Raw genomic sequence first — 22,814 nt, forward strand, 5'->3', positions numbered from 1 at the left:
GAACGATTTACTACCGCCTTCTGTAACCGGCGAGATTGTTCACCCATATGCGGCACAATCGCAGAGAAATGCTTCGCCAAGAAATGCTTCGCACTTAAAATCCTTATAAACTCGTTCAGCTTTCTGTTGTGCTGATATTTACGCAGTCTACAGATTTCCAATTGACCACATTGCCTCCCTCAATGTCTATTACACAACTGCGTGTAACACGTCGACAATATGCTCATAAGAAGCTGATCAAAAATAAGGTAAGGTCATAAAACAGAGTGCCAGACAAGAGTGCTTTTCGGTTATTAGTTGTTTACATGTGTTTTTTCAAGCGAAGCATGAATTGGCTCACAAGAGTCGGCGGCGGTTGTGGTGGTGTCACGCTAAAACCCTGTCGAAAGGCTGTCGAAAACTCGCGTCTCGTTCTCTTGCTATACAGGGTGTTCATTTTTAAGTTTTACGGAATATTTAGAAATCACCTGTGGCAGGTAGAATAATTCTTATCATTGAGCTGGGTTATTCGATCAGGTGGACATTAGTAGCTCGAGAAATAGAAACACATATTCACCTAAAGAACAAACAAATCACTAATTAACTTCTTAGTTACTTACTTTACGACACAAATTGCAATTTAAGAATTGTAGTCGTTGAGCTTGTCAGGCGCATCCACTTTCAATGCATTTCCAGAATGACACGTTTGGAGATCATCATCATCATCATCATCATCAGCCTATATTTATGTCCACTGCAGGACGAAGGCCTCTCCCTGCGATCTCCAATTACCCCTGTCTTGCGCTAGCGTATTCCAACTTGCGCCTGCGAATTTCCTAACCTCATCAGCCCACCTGACTTTCTGCCGTCCTCGACTGCGCTTCCCTTCTCTTGGTATCCATTCTGTAACCCTAATGGTCCACCGGTTATCCATCCTACGCATTACATGGCCTGCCCAGCTCCATTTCTTCCGCTTAATGTCAACTAGAATATCGTCTACCCCCGTTTGTTCTCTGATCCACACCGCTCTCTTCCTGTCTCTTAACGTTACTCCTAAGATTTTTCGTTCCATTGCTCTTTGTGCGGTCCTTAACTTGTTCTCGAGCTTCTTTGTTAACCTCCAAGTTTCTGCCCCGTATGTTAGCACCGGTAGAATGCAATGATTGTACACTTTTCTTTTCAACGACAGTGGTAAGCTCCGAGTCAGGATTTGGCAATGCCTGCCGTATGCACTCCAACCTAATTTTATTCTTCTGTAAATTTCTTTCTCATGATCAGGGTCCCCTGTGAGTAATTGACCTAGATAAACATATTCCTTCACAGATTCTAGAGGCTGACTGGCGATCCTGAATTCTTGTTCGCTTGCCAGGCTATTGAACATTATCTTTGTCTTCTGCATATTCATCTTCAACCCAATTCTTGCACTTTCTCGATGAAGGTCCTCAATCATTTGTTGTAATTCCTCTCCATTGTTGCTCAATAGGACAATGTCATCTGCAAACCGAAGGTTGTTGAGATATTCGCCATCGATCCTCACTCCTAATTCTTCCCAGTCTAAGAGCTTGAATACATCTTCTAAGCATGCAGTGAATAGCATTGGAGAGATTGTGTCTCCTTGCCTGACCCCTTTCTTGATAGGTATCTTTCTACTTTTCTTGTGGAGAACCAAGGTAGCTGTGGAATCCTTGTAGATATTTGCCAAGATATTCACATATGCCTCCTCCACTCCTTGATTACGCAATGCCTCTATGACTGCTGATATCTCTACTGAATCGAATGCCTTTTCATAATCTATGAAAGCCATATAGAGAGGTTGATTGTACTCCGCAGATTTCTCGATTACCTGATTGATGGCATGGATATGGTCCATCGTAGAATATCCCTTCCTGAAGCCAGCCTGTTCTCTTGGTTGAGTGAAGTCAAGTGTTGTCCTGATTCTATTGGAAATTATCTTGGTGAATATTTTATACAATACTGAAAGCAAGCTAATGGGTCTGTAATTCTTCAATTCTTTAACGTCTCCCTTCTTATGGATAAGTATGATGTTGGCGTTCTTCCAGCTCTCTGGTACACTTGAAGTTGTGAGGCATTTCGTATAAAGGGCCGCAAGCTTTTCAAGTATGATATCTCCTCCATCTTTGATTAAATCTACTGTTATTCCATCTTCTCCAGGCGCTTTTCCCCTGGTCATGTCTTTCAAGGCCCTTCTAACTTCATCGCTAGTTATAGAAGGAGCTTCTGTATCCGGTTCATCACTATTTCGAATGGAAGAAGCTTGGTTGTTTTGGCTACTGTACAGGTCAGTATAGAATTCTTCTGCTGCTTTTACTATGTCATCGAAATTGCTGATGATATTACTAAACTTATCTTTCAGTGCATACATCTTGCCTTGTCCTATGCCTAGTTTTCTTCTTACTGATTTCATGCTGCGTCCATATTTTACGGCTTCCTCAATTTTTCCCACGTTATAATTTCTAATATCCCTTACTTTCTTCTTGTTGATCAGTTTTGACAGTTCAGCGAATTCTATCTGATCTCTTGAGTTGGACACTTTCATGTTTTGTCGTTTCTTTATTAGGTCCTTTGTTTCTTTGGAGATATGCGCCATCAAACTCGCCGTAATAATGCAGTGTTCCACTTACTTTTTTACCAAAATGTTGTTTTATACATTGAAGAACAAAAGTAACTGGAATGCCCATGTATTTCGTCCCACACTTTCGTAAATAATATATTGAAAGTGGTGTCATCCTGGAAATTTATTTCAAGTGAATGCGTCTTCCAAACTCACCAGCTACAATCCGTAAATTGCAATATGTGTCGTAAAGTAATTAACTAAGAAGTTAATTAGTAAATTGCTGTTCATTAGTTGAATATGTGTTTTGATTTCTCGTGCTACTAATGTCCGCCTGTTCGAATAACCCAGCTCAACGAAAAGAATTATGCTACATGTCACAGGCGATTTAAAAAATTCCGTAAAGCTTAATTTTGAACACCTGGTATACCAAAATTAGCATAGAATGGTACGAATGCCTGACTAACATGACTGATAGGTCATGACATCAAAAATTGTCGCAGTTTCATCTGAAAGGCGAAGCATCAACTGCGATAGCAAATTAGCAGAGAGCTATACGGAGTGCGGATAGTATTTTTATCAGCTGTATAAACTTGGACATGTAGCAGCACCTGCAACGCGCAGAACTGTTGTCGACGCCATCGGCGTTTTGCCCGCGTTCTCATCGAACGCGCGGGGTGTTTTATTGCGACAGCATTATATGAACACTCCAAAGCGGATTTCTGCCGTCGGCGTCGCCGTGAGGTTCTATATGACGTCAACGGCGATGAAATCGTTGCCGCGCTCCGGACGCTGTATGTGCTACTGAAAGGGCGTGAGGGACGCGCGTTCACGGGGAGCGAACGCACGTCCGAGAGCAAACGCGCGCTCTGCGCCGTGCTCTCTGAAGGGCTGCAGAATTAAGCGTCTCTTTCCTCCTTTCCATATATAGAGAGCAAACGCGACTTTTAGATGCGCTCGGGGCAGTGTCCGTTCTGCGGCATCCGCACCCATACTGCGCATGCGCAACTCTCCCTCATTCTCCTCTCCTACGCAGGTGTGCGTGCCAACCAAGGTCGTTTGGCGTGTCGCGGGGAGGGAAAGGGAAGAAAAGGGAATTGGCGCGCGCTCCGCCAGGCTTCCCTCGCCTCATCAGTTTCGGCGTCCGTATGGGAAGGCCGCGCGTGGTGCGTTCCGCCGAGGAGCAGGCTGTGTTTGAGCAACGGCGCCGCGAACTCGCTCCGGGGCAGTGCTCGTCGTCGACGTGCCGATTCTGGCGTGAGGGCTTCCGAAGCCCAAGCGAAGCGTCAGCGAAGAGCCGTCGACCTTGAGTTTAGGGCAAACGAAGCGGAACGCCTGCGACAGCGTCGTCTTGGCACAAGCTTCGCTTACCGCCATTTTCTCGACAGGGAAAGGGCTCTGAATTTTTGTTAGCCGTGCCTCTTTTTCTTTCTTACTTTTTCTTTTTGTTGAGAAGTGCCTTCAGTTTTCCCGCATAATAGGTGAAGTTATAATGATAACTGCCGGCACATTGCTGGGTAAGTGGGTGTTGGTGCATGATTGAACACCTTGAAGGGGCCGCACAAGACGACAAAGACAAGAAGCAGGAAACACACAGGACCTATGTTTGTGTGTTTCCTGCTTTTTGTCTTAGTCGTCTTGCGCTGTACCTTCAAGATGTTGAACCAGTATCAATTTGCCCAAATGTCAATTCTTCTATGGCGCATGATTAATTGCCAGGATTATTACCAGAGACGAGGGACGACAGAAGCAACGTAGACAGTGCTGCGCCACCATCCTGGTGACACACCTGCCTGTTGATCAGTGTTGCTCTGCGGACTCGGACTAACTCCACTTTTTGTCAAATTGTGCGTTAAATTTGTGGTTTGTACCTGTCCTGTCGTCTCCCATGCGTTTTGTCTTTACAAGAGGTTAATACTTGTCATGTGAAGTAAATCGAGACCCCCCAAACAACACGTTGCGTAACGCTACAGCAGTAAAACAGAGACCAACACCTTTCCCGACCACCTCTTTCTGCATGCATATCAAGACGCGTCTCACTGGAGATGACTAGCAGTACGGCCATTATAATTATGGTAAAATTTTATATTGCATTCGTAAGGCTGCTCTTGAGTATTAAAACGCGATTGATTGGAGATTACATTCATTCAAATCATATATGAAGAAAAAAAGAAAAAAAAAAGCTTCATTAAGGCATTGCCTGCATTAGACAGGGGATCCAAACGTACTGCGCTTCTTTTTTTTTCAATTATGATGGAGCAACCTCTACTCTTATTGATGTTGGAGGAATTACGCCACGAGCTCGATCGAACATATGGAACAAAAACAATTATTAAAATACGAACAAGGCTGGCAGGTGCACGGCGAACTAATTACAAATCTCCTTTAATCCCGCAATACCCTACATCAACCGTCTTTTTTTCACTGCGAACTAATAACCGCGAAGATTGGGCCACATATTATAAAATAACATAAATAAGAATGCCATAGAATATATGCCTCTATTATTATAACAACGGGGAATTAGAGCTAAGCTGCGCATTGCAAAGGGTGCAGTGAAGAAAAAAAAAAGCTGGAAAAACGAAAGAATAACACTATAGTTCGTGTAAGCTCCTGGCCAATTTCTGCAAGGCGCAGCTATAGTTCCGGAGCGTTACATCGTTTCATCCACTCTCTTTCCTTCTCTGTCCACCTCCCACCTGAAATGGAAAGGAGATAAAGCCGGCAGGGGGCTGTTCTTGACTAATCTCACTGAGCGTGTATTGTTCTCGGAGATATCTCTTCGCACGAGCTCGCCTCGGCACGCTTGTCGGCGGTGGCTAGCTGCTGCTCCATGTACCCCCTCCCCCTTTCTCATCCAGCAAGCCGAGCCGACAACCAGAGTTCCCAATCACCCGTCGTACGCCCTTCTCATCGTCCGCTAAGCTTCTTTTCTACTTTCGTTTTTATCTCGCGTAATCCCAATTTTGATGACGTATCAAGCGCCGCGATGCGCGCACCCGCCGACCTCATCCGGGTGGTCGCCTCCTCGTCAATCCCCGGGGCGTCTCCTCCTCTCGTCCGGCCACTAATCCCACGGCGACGCCCAAATTTCTGCGAACACTCGCTGCATCGACCACTCGTATCTCATCGCTCGTCGGTCGTGCTTCTTAGTTCAGCGCATTTCCAGCAAATGCCTCACAAAAGAGATCCGCGTATAACATGTAGTAATAAAGCCAACAGCCAGTGTTCAATGCAAAATTGTCAAGGAAGACGCATCGAAGAGAGACGGTATACACGCACATTGGCACATACTTGCACATGAAGAGACGCACGCTCTTCGTAGATGAACGCGTGCACAGTCATACATACATACCTGCGCAGAGATGCGCAAGAAATGTGCGTAAACGCACGTGCGCATGCGCAGGACCGCGCTTATACTGTATAAGCACGTACAATAACGCAAGCGTACTACATAGCCATGTTTGCGTCAAACTACAGGCCTGGCCTAGGTGCTATACACTACGTGAGAATTCGGTATACGTGGACGCTAGATACTTCTGGCACGCAGCTAAAATGCTGGAGAAGCTGTTTCTTGTTTGGGGTGCTAATGCTGCAACCTGTAACGGCGTTGGTTAAGGCAGGAAGTTGGACCAGTTGGTCTGAGTTCTTTCACATAAGGGCAGCGCTGGAGAAATAGAAACACACAACACGACGAGAACATGCCCGCCATTTTTCGTCATGTTGTGCGATTCCGTCTTTCGAGCGCTGTAAATATGCGTAATTACATGTTAACAGAAAAATGAAACTATACGAGCTGTGTTAATTATAGTTTTACGTTTGTTCAATGTTGAAATAGATATCTTTCGACAGATTTATTCGAATACGCTGCGTTTTTCGGATAATGCGGGGCTACTAGCTCATCGTGCTGCAATTTTGGGACACTGTGCCCAACAAAACATTTATAGGGAAACTAAATCCGTAACGGACTAGATTTTCAATTTCATCTATGAGTAGAGTTGTGTCTGCAGACGGAGAGGGAGAGACAGAGAGGAGGGGGGGGGGGGAAGAGAGGAATAACAAAGAACGGTGCGCGATTCCCTGCCGTGCACGGAGGAGTTTGGGTGAGTAGTTAGAAAGAGAAAAAGTGTAGAGAGAAACACAGTGCGCATAAACAATGCGCAGTACGACTGCAAACGGTTACTCAGGCGGGTACACTTCAAGAACACTACAGTGAACGCTCAAATTGCTTTTAGCGCCAGCGAAGACTATGATACGTCATGGCCTCTGAAAACGCCCTGAAGTCTAGCTGCTTTGATGCACCGGTGTTTTTTGATATTGTTCATTTGCTTGCGTCTTGTCTATAGCGCGCTTTTGCAAGTTTATTATGAAATCACTTAAGTTTACTGCCTGTTAATGTTGTCCGGAAAGAAAATCGCTGGGCGTCGTGTCGAGGACGAATGCACGAGAGGTTGTCTAGGACCGTCTGGCACCCACAACAGCCGCACGTCGGTCTATCGGCAATACTCGTGCGGAAATAATTCGCGTTTGCTACGGCCACAGTGATCATAGGCGGTGCAGAAATGTTGCATCTCAAAAGGGAACAAATGGCGCAATAACAACGATGACTGACAGATGCATGCAAGATTCTGCTTGATCAATGCTTCCTCGCTGCTGGAGAGCCCAGCTGTGTTGGGGAGGAAGGACATAATGACAGAACGTCTGTTTTTAGCGCCTTAAAAATAGTCAAGCCTATCAGCTTGCCCAGCTACAAGTGCTTTTGAACAGAACGTTATGGTAGCGATCGTCAAGGGTGCCGCTTGGTTTGCTGTGGCCTTCATATTCGCAGGCTTGCAGTTGCGTGGACTAGTTGGCACCGGTAGCCTCAATAAACGACCGAGTTATAACTAAGACACTAACACGCGCAGTGACGGAAAGTGGACATCACAGTGCGCTTACGTTAGGCCTAACATTTTTTCGTTCCATCGCTCTTTGTACAGTCCTTAACTCCTTTACAGACTCTAGAGGCTATCTGGCGATTCTTCCCACTTTAGGCTAGCTTTATTATACAGGGCACACCACAACCAAACTGCAACATGCATCCTAGCACTTTGTCGCTGTGTGTTTAAGCTTTAGTTATAACGCTGCAGTGTCAACAATTCCAATATCCTAATCTATAAAAGCTAATAATAGTCATTATTAGCTTTTGTGGCTAATAATGATTATTTGGTGGCAAATTCATGATATTTAACTGGATGCAGTGATTCTTGAAACGTGGTAGGTGGCATAGGAAAATTGAGCTCTCAGATATACAGTAAAAATCTTGACTATTTCTGCTGGACCTAAGAAAAACAAGGTAACGCCCTGGTATTCAGGTGGTCAACCCTCTATGTTTAAAACACAGTACAACTTATTTCAAAGGTTATCAGCGCAATGAAATGAAATTAAATACCTTTATTGGCAAAGTTAAGCGGTACAACAATATTGTGATCAGGCATCTGGACCCTTAGCAGGATAGTAATGGATCCATTACAATGACGGGGCGATGGTCCCTGTTTCAGCCTACTTCTAGATGGAAGTGATAGGGACGCTTAGTGAAATATAAAAATTATTTGTCGTTGTGGTTGACTCGTTTTTACATCATTATTCTTATTATTCATCAGCGAAAATTTCAACGACTTATTCGCTAAAAAGATAAAAAATAAAAGTTATTTCAACTAAAATATATTAGTGTAGCGATTATTTAACTACTAATTACTTTTCTGAACCATCCACAACTAAAACTTAACTCCAGCCTATTAAACACGCTACTATGGGCTTTGCGCTAGGTTTTCCGTAATCAAATCAGAATTTTAGTTGTCAAACTCAACGAATCTAAATTGATACGTCAGGCTTTGCGGGGTTAAAGCTAAACTTGTGAGCAGTCATTGTTCCATGTTGTACAGCGCTGTAAAAGTGAAAATGTCTCTCAAACAACGATGGTCGTTTTAAAAGATGTGTGAAATTAGATGGAGAAGCCTGGAGAGTATAAATGGACCACGCTAGTATAAGTGGTACCATATATAAAAGAATAAATGCAAAAGCTAATAAAAATAAATGCTGACATAGCGCGCGCGCGGTAGGAGTTGTTCCGAGAAACCACGGAGATGATTGCTTCGACCCATCTTGTCCTACGCCAGACTTCGAGGTGCAAGAATCCGGAGCGTAATCCAATCCAATTTCGCCTCCCCCACCTTTTGCTGAAGACGCATTCCAAGAAGAATGAAGCGAGAAAAAAGACAATTCACGATCCGCGCGAAAGTGAGAGTGAACCGCGCACTTTTTTTCCCTATGATTGGAGGTGGCAATCCAATACAGCAAATATTGCCAGACTCAGCACTTTAGGCTAACGTTGAACAACGTCTGACTCCCAGTGTTGAAATTTGGGAATGGTACGAGTTTTGCCAAATGCTGTTTGGAAATACAATAAATTTACTGTTGGAAACAGAGGAACAACTCCTTAATGGTTTGCATCTGCGATGGTTCTCCCTGAAATAATGTTCCGCAAATTAATTACTGTCGCTATGCACTCCAGCCTCCTAAACATATTTCTGCACAATCGCATGCACCTCGATATTCCGTCTGTTTCAGATGAGTTGTCAAAAAACGCTTTGAAAAATTCGCGGAGACGTGCACAACATTCAGCCCTAGTACTACATAAGACAACGAAAGTAGCGCGTTATTCTTTCACTTCGTGACCCATTTGCGGCTGCAGCGCGCATTCTCTGCCGCGCTGCTTCGTAATGAGCGATCGGGGAGAAATAAGAGACACAAATGTCTTGCTATTCAATAGGCAGTTTTACTTCGTAAAAACGTCGTCATCGTCAGCCTTTTCCACAGCAGGAGGAACGCCTCTCTCGGTGACCTTCAGTTGCCCCTGTCTTGCGTCACTAGCTGGCTCAGTGTATGCCTACAAGCTTCCTCAGGAAACAAGTTCCACAAGGAAGCAAGCCTAACTCGCACCCACAGTTCCGTTCATCTGAAAAGTCAGCTTTTCTAATTTTCGCTTATTATCAGTTTACTGCATTTTATGGAGTGTCGGATTTTTATGCACCAAAGAACCAAAGCTATGTGTAAGCCACGATATATAGAGAGACAATGAAAGGCAGGAAGGTTAACCAGACGCCCGTCCGGTTTCCTACTCTGCACTGGGGGAGAGGGGATAAAAGGGTGAAAAAACAAAAACAAACAAAACATGCGCTGTGCTATTAATTCGTGCAACTTAGGGCTCATTAACGTGTACGTAACCCCGCAGCACAAGTGTGTTGCCTCCCATCCCAATCTCAATGTGGCAGTCATAGACTAGAATGGCCGCCACGACCTCATGCGCGAGGAAGACGAACTGTTGGTCGAGCTCGTTTCGCATAGATATCGAGGGGAATTAGGGCCAGACAATTGTAGAACACATACAAAGCGGAAAGAAGTGTTTAGGACACCATCTTATAATCACTAGTAGAAAAATTAGCGTAAAAATTGGGAAAAAAACATCGGGTAATGGAAAAGGAACTGACCTTTCTTCGGGTGTCCGTTTAACGAGATATCCCAGCTGTGATACACGTGCATGATAGTTATTCGTGTGCTCTACTTTCTATTTATTTTCGTAGGTTTGGTTGAATATGAACAGTCTATCACGTACTTGCAAAAAAAAAAAATGTAATCTAGTTGAAAGTCCAGCGCCCGTGCGTGTCGTCGTTTTGTTCTGTCCCTCGCCTTTTCGCACTGCGAGACGTTCGTCATGATCACGGAGCGGAGTAGTCATGACGCAAAACCAACTAGCCCACCGACGGGAGTAGCAGAACCGTTCGGTGGTCATCAGACGTTCGCTAGTCCCGCATTCACTGTACATGGCCTCGCGTGTTATGAATTGTTCGCCAGACACGTGACGAGAAAAGCTTTGGATGACTAAATTACGGGCACATCTGTGAAAAACCTCGTTTTTCGTATATAAAAGTGGGTTGTGTTAAGTAAAAAAATAAAATATGCAGTTTTATGTCGTAGAGCCACAATCTCTCTTTTGACTCCTCGGTTTCTTTACGCGAGTCCAAAGTGCGGTACGCGGGCGTTTTTTTTTTTTTTTTTTTTTGTTCATTCCACGTAGCGATGTGGCCCCCGTAAGCGAGAATCGAGCCCGCGACCTGGTTGTTAGCAGCAGGACGCCATGGCCACTGGGCCACCAGAGGTGAACGGTATTTATAAGTGATCGTAACGAAGGAAAACGGGACATTTATGGAGCAGCATAGCATGTAGATAAGAAATGAAAAGGCAACACGGTATCTCTAAGCTCCGCTTCTCGCTGTGCCGTCGCCCAATCACCCACTCGCAGGCGACCCTCACTGATGACAATGGCGCATGCCCTGAGCGCGGCCCCAAAGCAACTCGGTGTCTGACCGCAGGTGCTGGCGTCCGTGCGCTACGACTGGTCCCGCTCGCAGCTGGTGTGGCTCTCGTGCAGCCGCGTGGTGCTGGTGCCGCTGCTGGCGCTGTGCGCGTTGCCGCGATGGGATGCGGGCAGCTCCTCGGACCTCTGGGCCATGTTCTTATCCGTGGCGCTGGGCGTGACCAACGGCCTGCTGGGATCGCTGCCCATGATACTGGCGCCCGGCAGGGTTCCCGACGACCAGAAGGAGCTCACCGGTACGTGTCGCCGAGGAAACCCTGCCTGCTCAAACGCCTGAATAAAGTAGCGTGACGGCGGTGGGAAAAATTAGGCCAGAACTTGGCACCGCTAACTGTCTGAGTCATACTTAGAGTGTGATTACTGTTACGTCTCGACAGCTGCGCTCGTGTGTGTCACGGTCGACGTTGCACTCTCACTTATCAAAGGGCCGTTTCCAAATACCTCGTATGTCTTTCAAACTTGGTATTTCGTGCACACTGTGACGCGCTCTCGTACGTTTAACCGACTTTGATTTTTTCTGTTAAATAGCTCTGAAGCGGCTGAAGTCGGCCGATATTGCTGCTATAAAGAAATGCATGACTGACGACGGGATCGAGTCTGTCTTCCAGCACAGCAGTTCTAACCACGGTCCGCACGCATTCTTCTTACCAAAGTCACTCTTCAGAAAGTCGGGCGCGTGCGTCACATGCCAGTTTCTCACATTCTGGTCCCGTGACCGCTAGCGCTTTGGAAAACGCCGCCGAGCGGTCCTATGAGTTTCACGTTGCAAGTAATGTACCATAGCGGTACGTGCTGCCCGAGCCAACAAGCAGCAGCTGTTGATGGCAACGCCGCATGCCACCAACGTCCTGAACGACCAGAGACCGAGGAAGAAGCAGCGGCCGGCAGGCGCGCGCGCAGCAGCTAAGCCCAGTAAGGGTGCGTGAGAGAGAGAGACAGAGATACGGATCGCACACCGGCTTGCGAGAGCGAGGGTTACGTGGCGTCGCGGCGATGTCCTCTCCCCTCACGCAACACCTGGCGCGCCATCGCGGCAACCTTTCGCCCGCTCTGCTCCGTCGAAGCGCGCTCGTGACGTGGCCCGCGCAGCGAGTGGGACTTTAGGTGCCGTTTCACTGCTACAGACTACAGACGCCGGCTTTTTCGCTCAATAGGCTGATTGACGCTTTCGCATCAATAAATTCTGGGGTTTTACGTGCCAGAACCATGATCTGAATTTTAGGCACGCCGTAGTGGGGTAACTCCGGAGTAATGTTGACCACCTGGCGTTCTTTAGCGTGCACCCGATGCACGGTAGACGGGCGTTCTTGCATTTCGGCTCCATAGAAATGTGGCCGCCGTGGCCGAGATGTGCGCCCGGACGTCGTGCTTAGCAGCGCAACGCCCTAGCCACAAAACAACCATGGTGGGTCAGCGCTTTGAGACGCTCTGTTAGGCCAGCACTGCTTTCGGGATCGGCCTATATTTTTCGCCAGAGAAACGTGATACCTTCAATGAGGACTTCAAAGTGGTTTAAGTCCGCCTATAATGATATCGCATTAAATAAGGCGTAAACGCACATTGTACACAATTATGCAGTGGATGGCTAGGTTACCGTAAATACGCGGTTGCTGTCTATGGTATCCGGGCTCACGTAGGAGCTTATTTAGGGAAATGGGGCGATTCCTCAATTGTTTAAAATGTCGAGAATAATCACCAGTGATGACTTGCTGCACAAATGTCAACTTGATTTAACGGCGAGTTTATTCAAAAGCGTGTAGGCTTGTTTATGCACGGTAGGCTACACGCTGAAATATATTAATTGTGAGCGTAAAACAATGAACATCTTAACGTGATAGCGTTAAGGACCCCGTGTCGCAGAAAATCTAGTGTCGGCGTCGGGGGCGTTGCCCGGCCAAGAAAACCATCCCGAACCAGCTCGACCAGGCAGGCCCTCCATGTGGCGCAGAGGCGCTGGTGAACAAATCGAATTTCTCAACGTAAAATGCGTAGAAAATCGTAAAGTACGACGTAACCACAACCTACAGCTGTGATAGCGTCGGATTGTAATTTGAATATATGAGAAAGCATAATTCTTTTACACGGAAACTCAAACACAAGCCCCTTTTCCAGCATGTGTACCACTCATACAGCGGCGCGCCGCGGTTTCCTCCTTGCAAATATACCATCCAGATGGCGCTCGCCTCCTCGGCAGCCTACAACAGCGTTTCATGTAGGCTACCTACGGCAGCCGCATGCGGAGGCGAAGTTGGAGAAAAAAATGCACTTGGAGTGTCCACATAATTGCTATCGCAATAAAAAGAAGCTTCAGTTGCCGGGAAGCCTTATAAGTAGCAGGGATCTTTGAATGCTATCGCGTTCTACTCTTAAAGGCGAAGCTTAAGCGTCCTCCATTTTTTTAAAGTGGTGTTGTGCGGCTTGTACGCAACACATCTGAACTACAAGCAAAATTAAAAGAAGTCAGTTTTCTTTTTCAGCGAATCCAATCCCAATCGTAAAGAAAGTCCGTGCTCGTGATCCTAACAGTGTTTGGACGACTGCAGCGCCATATTTGCATCTCGGCACGAAGATATGCGCCGGATAACTGAAGTCGTGTGGTGTAACCGCATGCGACAGCACTCGGTGTGCCTCTGCGTGCTCGAAAGTAGTGATGAAATCTTATCCACCCCTTCATTATATTTTTATTTTCTCTTTCCAGGGAACATAATGACGCTGTCATACAGCGTAGGGTTGACCACGGGATCAGGACTGGCCTACCTGTTGGTGTATTTGATTCAAGGCTACGACTTCGGAGGGCCCAACTGCGACGAAAATTTTCCTGCCAGGCTTACCTCGGCTGCGCTCAACGAGACGACCACGTCATGGTCGACGACAGTGAATTCTTTGTCCTCGTTAGCGAGCGTCGGTGTGAATACTACTCGCCATTTGGACATGCTATAAGAGCACGAACTGCTGCGCAAATGTTATGAAGCACGTTCTTGAAGAATATGCTGCAGTAAAGGATGAAATGGTTGTCTCCTAAGCTGTTATCCCTTATTTTATACGGTGCCTAGTGTCAAGGTTGTAAAAATAAAAATTAAATGTGTTCAGAGGTAAGCAGGAACGTTCGTCACATTGGAAAGTGTTTAGGAGCTCACTTGACACACGTGCTGTCTCTTCGAGGAGCGAAGGGCAACTGCAGACGGTGGTCTAGAGCGGACCACCGTCAATCGCACTACACGCACGCACTACACGCGCGCACTACACGCGCGCGCACTACACGCGCGCGCACTACACGCGCACGCACTACACGCGCACGCACTACACGCGCACGCACGCGCACGCACTACACGCGCGCACACACACGCGCACACACACGCACACGCACACACACACACACTTCCCTCCTCCTATGCATGCGCCTGTAGGTAGATGAGTAGATGATGCGGTGCTGTGATGGTGGGCCAAGTTTCAAATTCCATCATAGCGGATACGCATTTTTTTATCATTATTGTGCTCTAGAGGATACCCGGCTGAACTACGGATGTATTAAGAAAACCCGGGGAGTGATCGTGAAACTGATTGCCATTAATTTCTTAAAATTTTCTACACTAACCAACTGGTTTTATTAGATATGTTGAGGGACTGTGGTTACTTAAAGCTGCTGGAAACTGGTTTAACATCCCTACCCGTTTATATACTTACCTTTTTTGTACTCTCTCTGTATTTTGTCGTACATAATTTGATAGCGCTAATTTCGGCGTCTCAACAGTTACAGCGCTTTAACTAATACACCGATAAGTGTACGTTTCGGGGAGAAAAACTGCTCTTCCGTCCTTATAGTCTCGTACTCTTATGCGAGGGCTTTGTGACCATTGACCATGAGAACGCGCGACTCTCACTGCGCACGTGATAGCATGAACTCTGACCTAATCACTCCTTCTGGGCACGCAAAATCGGTGTTCACAACGATGTCCTTGCGTGCTTTAGGATCAAAGCAGGGATTATGCACTGCCGCAGTATCTCTCCTGGAACACACAGTTCTCAGTTTTATTAGGAGGTTGACGCTCTAACTGATATTATACCGGAGCGCTGACTCACAGTGCCTAATCATGAAACACGGCTAAGCAGCAGACAAAGCCTCGCTAAAGCTCGAATGTGTTTCATTGCGAAATGTTCCATTCATTCGTTGAAAACAACCACAACAACAAAAGTTTACGCTTCGCTTAAATTCGAGTGCACATTCATCAGTAAAAGCGACTGCGAGAAACAGGAGTGCATGCAGAGCAGCCAGCGGCTCGACCGAATAATCAATTACTGTTAAAGGACGCTGTTGTGCGAATGAGCAGGCAGTAATTAATGGTTAATTAAAAGCACAGTGCGCCTCATCATGCATGCCAAGCAGGGCTGCACTGTTCCTTAGAACGAAGCGCTTGCGAAAACATGTGCAGCTCTTCTTTGATGCGGTGCATTCACACGCGGCTAGCATTGGCTGGCGGCGTTTTATAGCGCTGTTCTTGTGTATGCACCATGCAGAAGAACAGCGACACCAAACGAAACTATCGAGCGAGTTCGATCGGTTCGCAAAAACTCCGTAAAAATTGAATAATACAATTTCGTTCGAACATGTAATTGTTGCGATTTCCTTAGCCCGCAGGTTAGTTGGAGAAGGAAGCCTCTAAAAACATTGCACGCTGTGTGCTCTGCTTAGCACGATTTGTTCATTAAAGCTGAGGGCGAAGCAACAGAGGGTGTAGAAAAAGAAAAGAAAAAGAGCTTAACATCCGCATTTCACATAGTATGGCACCATTTGAACAGGCAGTAATTTTTCCGCCACTTAACCAATGTGAAGTTCCTTGCATGCACAAGAGAAAAAGAAAAAGTGAAGTACTTTACTGACTGGTGGAACGAAATCATTATATTCATGCAGGTACATATTTTTACAATAGCTCCAAAAATCGAAAGATTTCTACAATGAAAGCTTTAAACTGGAAAAGATAGGCAACTTATCACCGTAAGGACACACGTGATTCAGTAAATTGTCTTTATTTGTAGTCTAAGGCGGCCAAATATTTGTTACTTTATAGCAAGCGTGAAATTGCTACCTTGTTTACGTGGAAGTTCCAAATATCCTTCTAACAGTATAATCGTATGTGTAAGAGTGGAACTATTGTCACGTGATAGCAGACATGGTTCGGCCGCGGTGACACTGCTGAGCACGAGGTGGCGAGCTCAACTGCGGACCGCATTCGGATAAAGGTTGGAAAGCAAAAAACGTTCATTTATCAAGATTTTGATCAAATCTAAAGGACCCCTGGTGTTCGAAATTAATCCTGCGCCAGCCACTACTGTTTCCCTTATAGCCCGCGAGTTGGTTTGGAACGATAAACCCCGTGGTCCCCGCTGACAAATTGTGACTGTGTGTCCCCGCGTGCACCGTGTGACGTTGTATAAGTCTCTGTATGTGACAGGCGCACTGTGTGTGTGACAATGTGTAGTTTTGGCAACTTGTGTGACAGCGCCCACATAGCTAATCTTACATTGTTCATTATGCTTTATTTTCTCTCATCTCTCATACCCCCTGCCCCTCTTCCCCAGTACAGGACAGCCAGCCAGCAGTATATATAGATGCTCGCATGTTCACCTATAGAGCTCACTTTTATACTGTATATATATATATATATATATATATATATATATATATATATATATATATATAATAACCGCCCTAATTCGCTTTCATTCTTTATACTTCAACGTAGCGGCTTTACTGCCTAGCTCCACGTGCCACCGCCGCCGACTAATTGGAACACTGTTTCGCAACTGACCACTAAGACGTCACATATCGCCGTCGTGATGGAGTGTTCCTCTACCACGCATAAAAGAAGCATTTGCTACTTTCCGACGTGCGCTTTGACCAGAAGCCAAGGATATATCGGCGCCGTGGTTGTTACGTCACTTCTATCCCGTCCTTCTTCAAGCAAGTGCCGCGGCTACCGCTTGTATAGAGAAATGCAGTTTCACAATTGACTTCTGAACTCGCTGCTTAGCTTTGTCTTGTGCCATCATCCAAACACTTGGACAGAGTCACTATCGAGACCGGCTAGCAGAAACAATGACCGCGTGCCGCTGATTAGCAGTTGACCCTAGGTATGAAGTAACTATAGATGGCTTCACGGCGCCGTTACTCCAGTCACTCGATTTCTGAGAAGTTAACTGTCCGAAACTGCTCTGCACATGTGTAAGAGAAAGCGCGCTCCCTAGAGATCCATCAGTGTTTTTTTATTTTCTTTTTTACGTTCTCCTTTATTCTCCACAAGAGACTTTCTTGTGTGGTTTACGTGTTGTTCGGTGCATTTTACGTTCTCCTGCTATTCTCTTGTTCTATAGTCACGCAGATAGGCCGGATGGTCTGGCCAATGAACTACGGGTCGAACGATACAGGCGTTACAGGTTAGGTAATGTAGGACAATGACAAGTGCTCTAAGCTACGCAAAGCTATGGGTTTTGAAATATGACTGACAAGTGGAGGAAAGCAAGGAAATGTTATAAGGTTGTAAACGGTTATTTTTGTGGGGCGTAATCAACGATGAAAGTGTTTTGGAAAATGTATTTGCTATAAAACGACTTCCAGAGCACCTCAATAGCAGGATGGAGGTGGTACCAAACTCGTACCATTGAATCAGTTAAATTATCTTGCTGATCTGCAAGGGTAGTTATTTGACGGCAATATCTGCGCTCTATTTTTTGTTTACTTTCTGGTACCACCGGGTAGTGCTCAGGTGCTCAAGCGGAGTGATAGGTCGTCAAGCTAGTGGTGTTTGCTATGTAACTCATGCTGATGTGCTGGTAAAAAATATTCATTTGAATTACAAGAGGTGAAAGAGGTGAAGAGAAAGAGAAACAAGGAATACAGCGAGATTAACCAGGCGCACGTCTGGTTTGCTACCCTCCACTGTGGGAGAGCGAATAAATAAACAAAAAGAAAGAAAGAAGGGAAGAGAAAGACAGTGGAAAAGTGTGTCTGATTACACGAGGCTACCAAGGCTGCACTGCCAAGACCATTTCCGCGAGAAACTTGAGAAGCGAGCCGAGCACGCATTTTTCAAACCGAGAACATGTTCTAGTACAAGCAGGAGATGAACACTGCAAGAAACCGACTAGAGAAGTTGTAGGAAATGTGAGAGGATAGAATTTACGCTCGGTGTCATCTACTCCGCTTAACTGTAAGCTTCACCAGCCGCTCATCTTGGCCTCGTCATCATGACACAGGCCTTGACCTGTCTTAACCTGTAAACTCTCCGATCTGGTGCCACACCGTTGTGCTAATAAAACTTTTCGGACGTCTGTAGCACTCAGCGCCGCTGTTTTCAACGACGGCGAATAACGCTGCCTTCTCTGTGAAGCGCCAGCTGGTTTCCTAATTAAAGTGTCAGCGGTGACGGCGAGTGATGACCTTGGGAAACTCTAGCGGTGGCCTCGGCTTATCGGTGACCCGAATCGCGCCTGCCCTGCGCCCTACCGCCTCCCTCCATAATTCCTTCTTTTTTTTTTCTTTCGCGAAAGGAATATTTCGCAATGTGTGAACCCTCTTTGTGAATGGGGCAATATATTCTTGCGTCATCGGCTGCCCCGCTTAATCCGGATAGCATGCGATTGCAGAGAGTGAAAGCTTATCCAGCGAGCTGCTTCTGTCAGGCTGGTGGGGAGATCCGCTGCTCGCCCAATTCTCTCGCTTCTTTTTTTTTTCTGGCAATATACGCACTTCTGGAAACCAGAGCGGCTGATCTATGACGTCAGCTGCATGCGGCAATCATTTACTTTTCTTTTTACCTTCGGACTGTTGCTTGGTCTGCACGACAGGACCGGATAAGCTTGCAACGTCACCTGTTTCGGCGACTTGTGTCACGGTGTATAGGCCTTACTACGAGGTCACGGTATTAAGATGTATCAGGAACAGCGGTCGCTGTTAGGAAACGAAGATAGCTGGCGTAAGCGTGAGAGCTAAGTCAGTAGGCGGCTTCTGTCAGGTCGAAATATACGGTCGCGTTTTGCTAACATTTGATTATTTTGTTATGTTAGTAGAAGCCCTCGGCCTCGTTGTGGTGACGATGTTTACTACTAACCGAAAATCACTACTTTCGCAAATAACTCATTAGATCTAGCAACCGTAAATAACACAGGGTTTATGGGAGACGTCTTAGGACTCCGGTATGATTTCGTTGACGGGGGTTTCTTGAACGGGTAGCCAACCATTGGTAGACGAGCTTTTTGCATGCCGTAAATATCAAGTTGCGGTCGTCGCAGCCGTTGAACGAACCAGTGACTTTGGGTTCAGCAGCAGAGTGACATAGCCACGTAACCACCCCAGCGGGTTTACTACCTGCTGGAGTCACGCCCCGGAATGTTATGCATCGTTGAATAGATTAAATAAGGGGATCAACTGGAGAAGCCAGAAGGCCCAGTGTGCTTCCTGCTACTTCATTTCGTTTCTATAGGTGCGCTATGAGGGATAAAAATAGGCAAGAAAATACTGATGAACATGAAAAACACTAAGAAGAATCAAATAGTGGTGGGCTTATTGCTACACTAAGCGCAGAGTTGAAGAACAAAACACAAGTTCATACACATACACACTGTCAATACCTTCAGGCAGCGTTGCACAAAGAAAACACATTCTTCACATTGCAAGCAGCTGATCAAGAATACAAGGCATGCTGGAAAAGTATTAGACCTTCTTTATTTTGAGGAGAACTACTGAGTGTAAGTTGCCCACTCTATGGGTCGTGGAAGGAGAGTACGCAATGCGTATAACCCGAAGGTGGCGCCACCTTCGCTTGCGTTTGCTGCTGTGCAGGAGCACCTGTGCATACTGTCGCCTGGTCTCGACGCCATTCTAAGCGGGCAAGAAAGACCAAGCGATTTGAACAACATAATGTTTGGTACCATGCTTGTTGACAACCAAGCAGAAGCAATTCGGGTTATCTAAACAGCGTTTGGAGATGACCATGCCGCGCTATGACCACGCAACGGATACAACTGTAGTGCAACCACATCGACGAAGGCGAAGGAAGCGTTGGCGGAGAGTGAGCTGCGCTTTCGGAAACCTTCAGCGATCCATAATGAAGTGATTGTCGATTAAGTGTGAATCTTGATTATTATACATCACCGGTTAACAGCGGCAGAAATTGCTCACCTAGTGGATAGCAACAAATATAGTGTGAATGTCATATTTAACTTTTGTTCGGAAGGCAGTTGTTCTAAAGGCACTTCAGGACATGTTTTGCAGCGAAGCTGTATATGGCTAGCTTCTGACCAAAAGTGTGTGCGTCGACAACGTTTGTATAAACAAAATCCGTCGGCCCTTCCTCTCCGTGAAGATGGTTAACCAGCGAAGCTGAAACGCGTGCCCCCGGGGTTTATCACTGGGTTAATCCGGAGAGCTTAAAAAAGTATTTCTCAATTATGAGGTTACACACGCGTTCGGCTGTGGAGAGAACGACGTCACTGGCGGTATGCCCGCAGTTCGCCGTTGTCGCTTGCGTTCGATGTTTCGTGTTTGCTCGGCGGCGTGGTTAGCAGCATTCGCCCGCCATTGCCGCTTGCGATTCTTCGAAATTAAATTTCTTCAAAATTAAATCTTACCTTTACGTAAAACAATGAATGCCTCATATCAACTTAAGCGATGGCGCATGCCCCGATAAACGCGCCTCCAGATTACGACTACAGAAGTGAAATTCTACGCTGTAATTATGACTAGTAATGCAGTCAGCTGTGGAAGAAGACGACTATGCTCGAGACATTGCTGGAGAGAATAGTTTTAAATGCGAATAATTTCTTGGCGACCATTTGCCACTTTGACAGCATCTATCTATCTATTTGGAATCAGCTAGCGCAAGACAGGGGTAATTGGAGATCGCAGGAAGAGGCCTTCATCCTGCAGTGGACATAAATATAGGCTGCTGCTGCGCTGCTGCTGATGATGATCTATCTATCTATCTATCTATCTATCTATCTATCTATCTATCTATCTATCTATCTATCTATCTATCTATCTATCTATCTATCTATCTATCTATCTAGCCGACCACGTCTTCGTGCTCTCATGGCCGTTTCGTTAACTTGGTATGTACCAAAATTGGCATAGTATGACAACATTGTATGACGAACATAAATGATAGGTCATGACATGAGTGTCATGACATGCGTGTCATGTAGGTCATGAAACAACCACATATCTCTTGGTGCTCTCATGGTCGTTTCGTTAACTTAATAAGTACCAAAATCAGCATAGTATGACAAGAGTGTATGACGAGCATAAATGATAGGTTATGACATGAATGTGATGGCATGCGTGTCATGTAGGTCATGGCACGCATGGATGATGGTAGAAACGCTAAAAGACGATGGTAGGAGTGATAGTCATGAGCATGACTCAGCACAAATGACATTGACTAAGCGAAAAAAGATAAACACTCAAAAACCACTGAAATGGGTTCGGACGTGGGTACTAAGTGAAGAAAACTCTAAAGCTTAACACGATGCCTTCTAGACGTCTTTCGCAGTACGTCCTCAAGACGTACATAAAAGGACGTTTTGTAGTCGTCTTGAATAGTTGTAGAAGTTCTAGCTCATTTTGGCTCGTCCAAGACGGCTACAAAACGTCTTGTGTTCAGTGGGTTTACCGCTATTCCGATAAACAGTCGCTTCTAGTTACATGCACTTTTGTCTCCCCTCTGCCAAGATCCCTGTCAGTCAATATGAAAGCGTTGCCGCATTTTCAACTCTCCATGGCGAAAATCGTGCTGCCGCAGGTCCAAACAAGCTTCCACATTACCGGACTCTTTCTCTGCAGTGTCTGCGAAATTAGCCGTTTCTTCTGCTGAGTCAAGTGCTCACTGACATATATCTAGCCCGTAGGCTTCCGAAGCAGGGGGAATAGAATGACGTGAGACCACCCGGTTCTCGGAAATGGGGGCGGTTCACTTCCGCCTTTTCATAATCTTCAGCTTCCGTTACCCTTACGCAGGACACACCCAATATCCACGCCAACTGTGTGATCATATTCATACTTGGGGTTGCGCTTTCAACACACGGACGAAGGAAAAAACTATAGACGACACGAGCGCAAAATGCCCTCTGTTCCTGAATATATATATATATATAGGTACCATGAATTCATGCATAGGTATACGTATACCCGCCCAGCTTTCAGTTCTTCAACTCTGTGCTCGCTGCACGGAGAAGTATGGTCGCTTAAACCGAGCAAAAAAAAAAAAAAACCTGCGCACCAACCCTATTAATTGCCTCTTCTTCCATTGAGGCATGAAACGCACGGAAACACCAAAAGTCAAGTAATGGCAGCGTCATTATGCTGTATCTCGCCGCGTAAAACACAGGGCGCCAAAATGATAGACCAAAGGAAAGGCAGTGCATGTGCATGTTTTTAAGCACAGGCTCTGTGGCCAGTATGGGTGCTAGATATCTAAAAACCATATAGAGCAGCTAAAAGAAACGAAATGCATATTATATACGTATACCTGGATAAGGATTCGCACAGATATCTTTAAGACGTTTTTACAAAACGTTTTCTAGCCGAATTAGCAAGATGATGGTTAAACACAGCTTAACAAGATGCCTTCTAGACGTCTTTCGCAGTACGTCCTCAAGACGTACGTAAAAGGACGTTTTGTAGCCGTCATGAGTAGTTGTAGAAGTTCTAGTTCATTTTGGCTGGTCCGAGACGGCTACAAAACGTCTTGCGTTCTGTGGGTATACCGCTATTATGATGAACAGTCGCTTCTCGTTACATGCACCTTTGTTTCCCCTCTGCCAAGATCCCTGTCAGTCAATATGAAAGCGTTGTCG

General features: G+C 45.9%; 1 protein-coding gene across 1 annotated transcript in view; it reads left to right on the forward strand.

Annotated features, from left to right (window-relative positions):
* Positions 1–13,996, forward strand: part of LOC119452752 (uncharacterized) — a 98,990-nt gene extending 84,994 nt beyond the window's left edge. The window contains exons 4-5 of the mRNA XM_049667358.1: positions 10,963–11,203; positions 13,666–13,996. Coding sequence (XP_049523315.1) covers positions 10,963–11,203; positions 13,666–13,907 — 483 coding nt within the window. The 3' untranslated portion in view covers positions 13,908–13,996. The remainder of the gene's footprint in view (positions 1–10,962; positions 11,204–13,665) is intronic.
* Positions 13,997–22,814: the final 8,818 nt, after the last annotated feature.

The sequence above is a fragment of the Dermacentor silvarum genome, chromosome 5 (assembly GCF_013339745.2).
Source record: "Dermacentor silvarum isolate Dsil-2018 chromosome 5, BIME_Dsil_1.4, whole genome shotgun sequence".
Lineage (NCBI taxonomy): Eukaryota > Metazoa > Arthropoda > Arachnida > Ixodida > Ixodidae > Dermacentor > Dermacentor silvarum.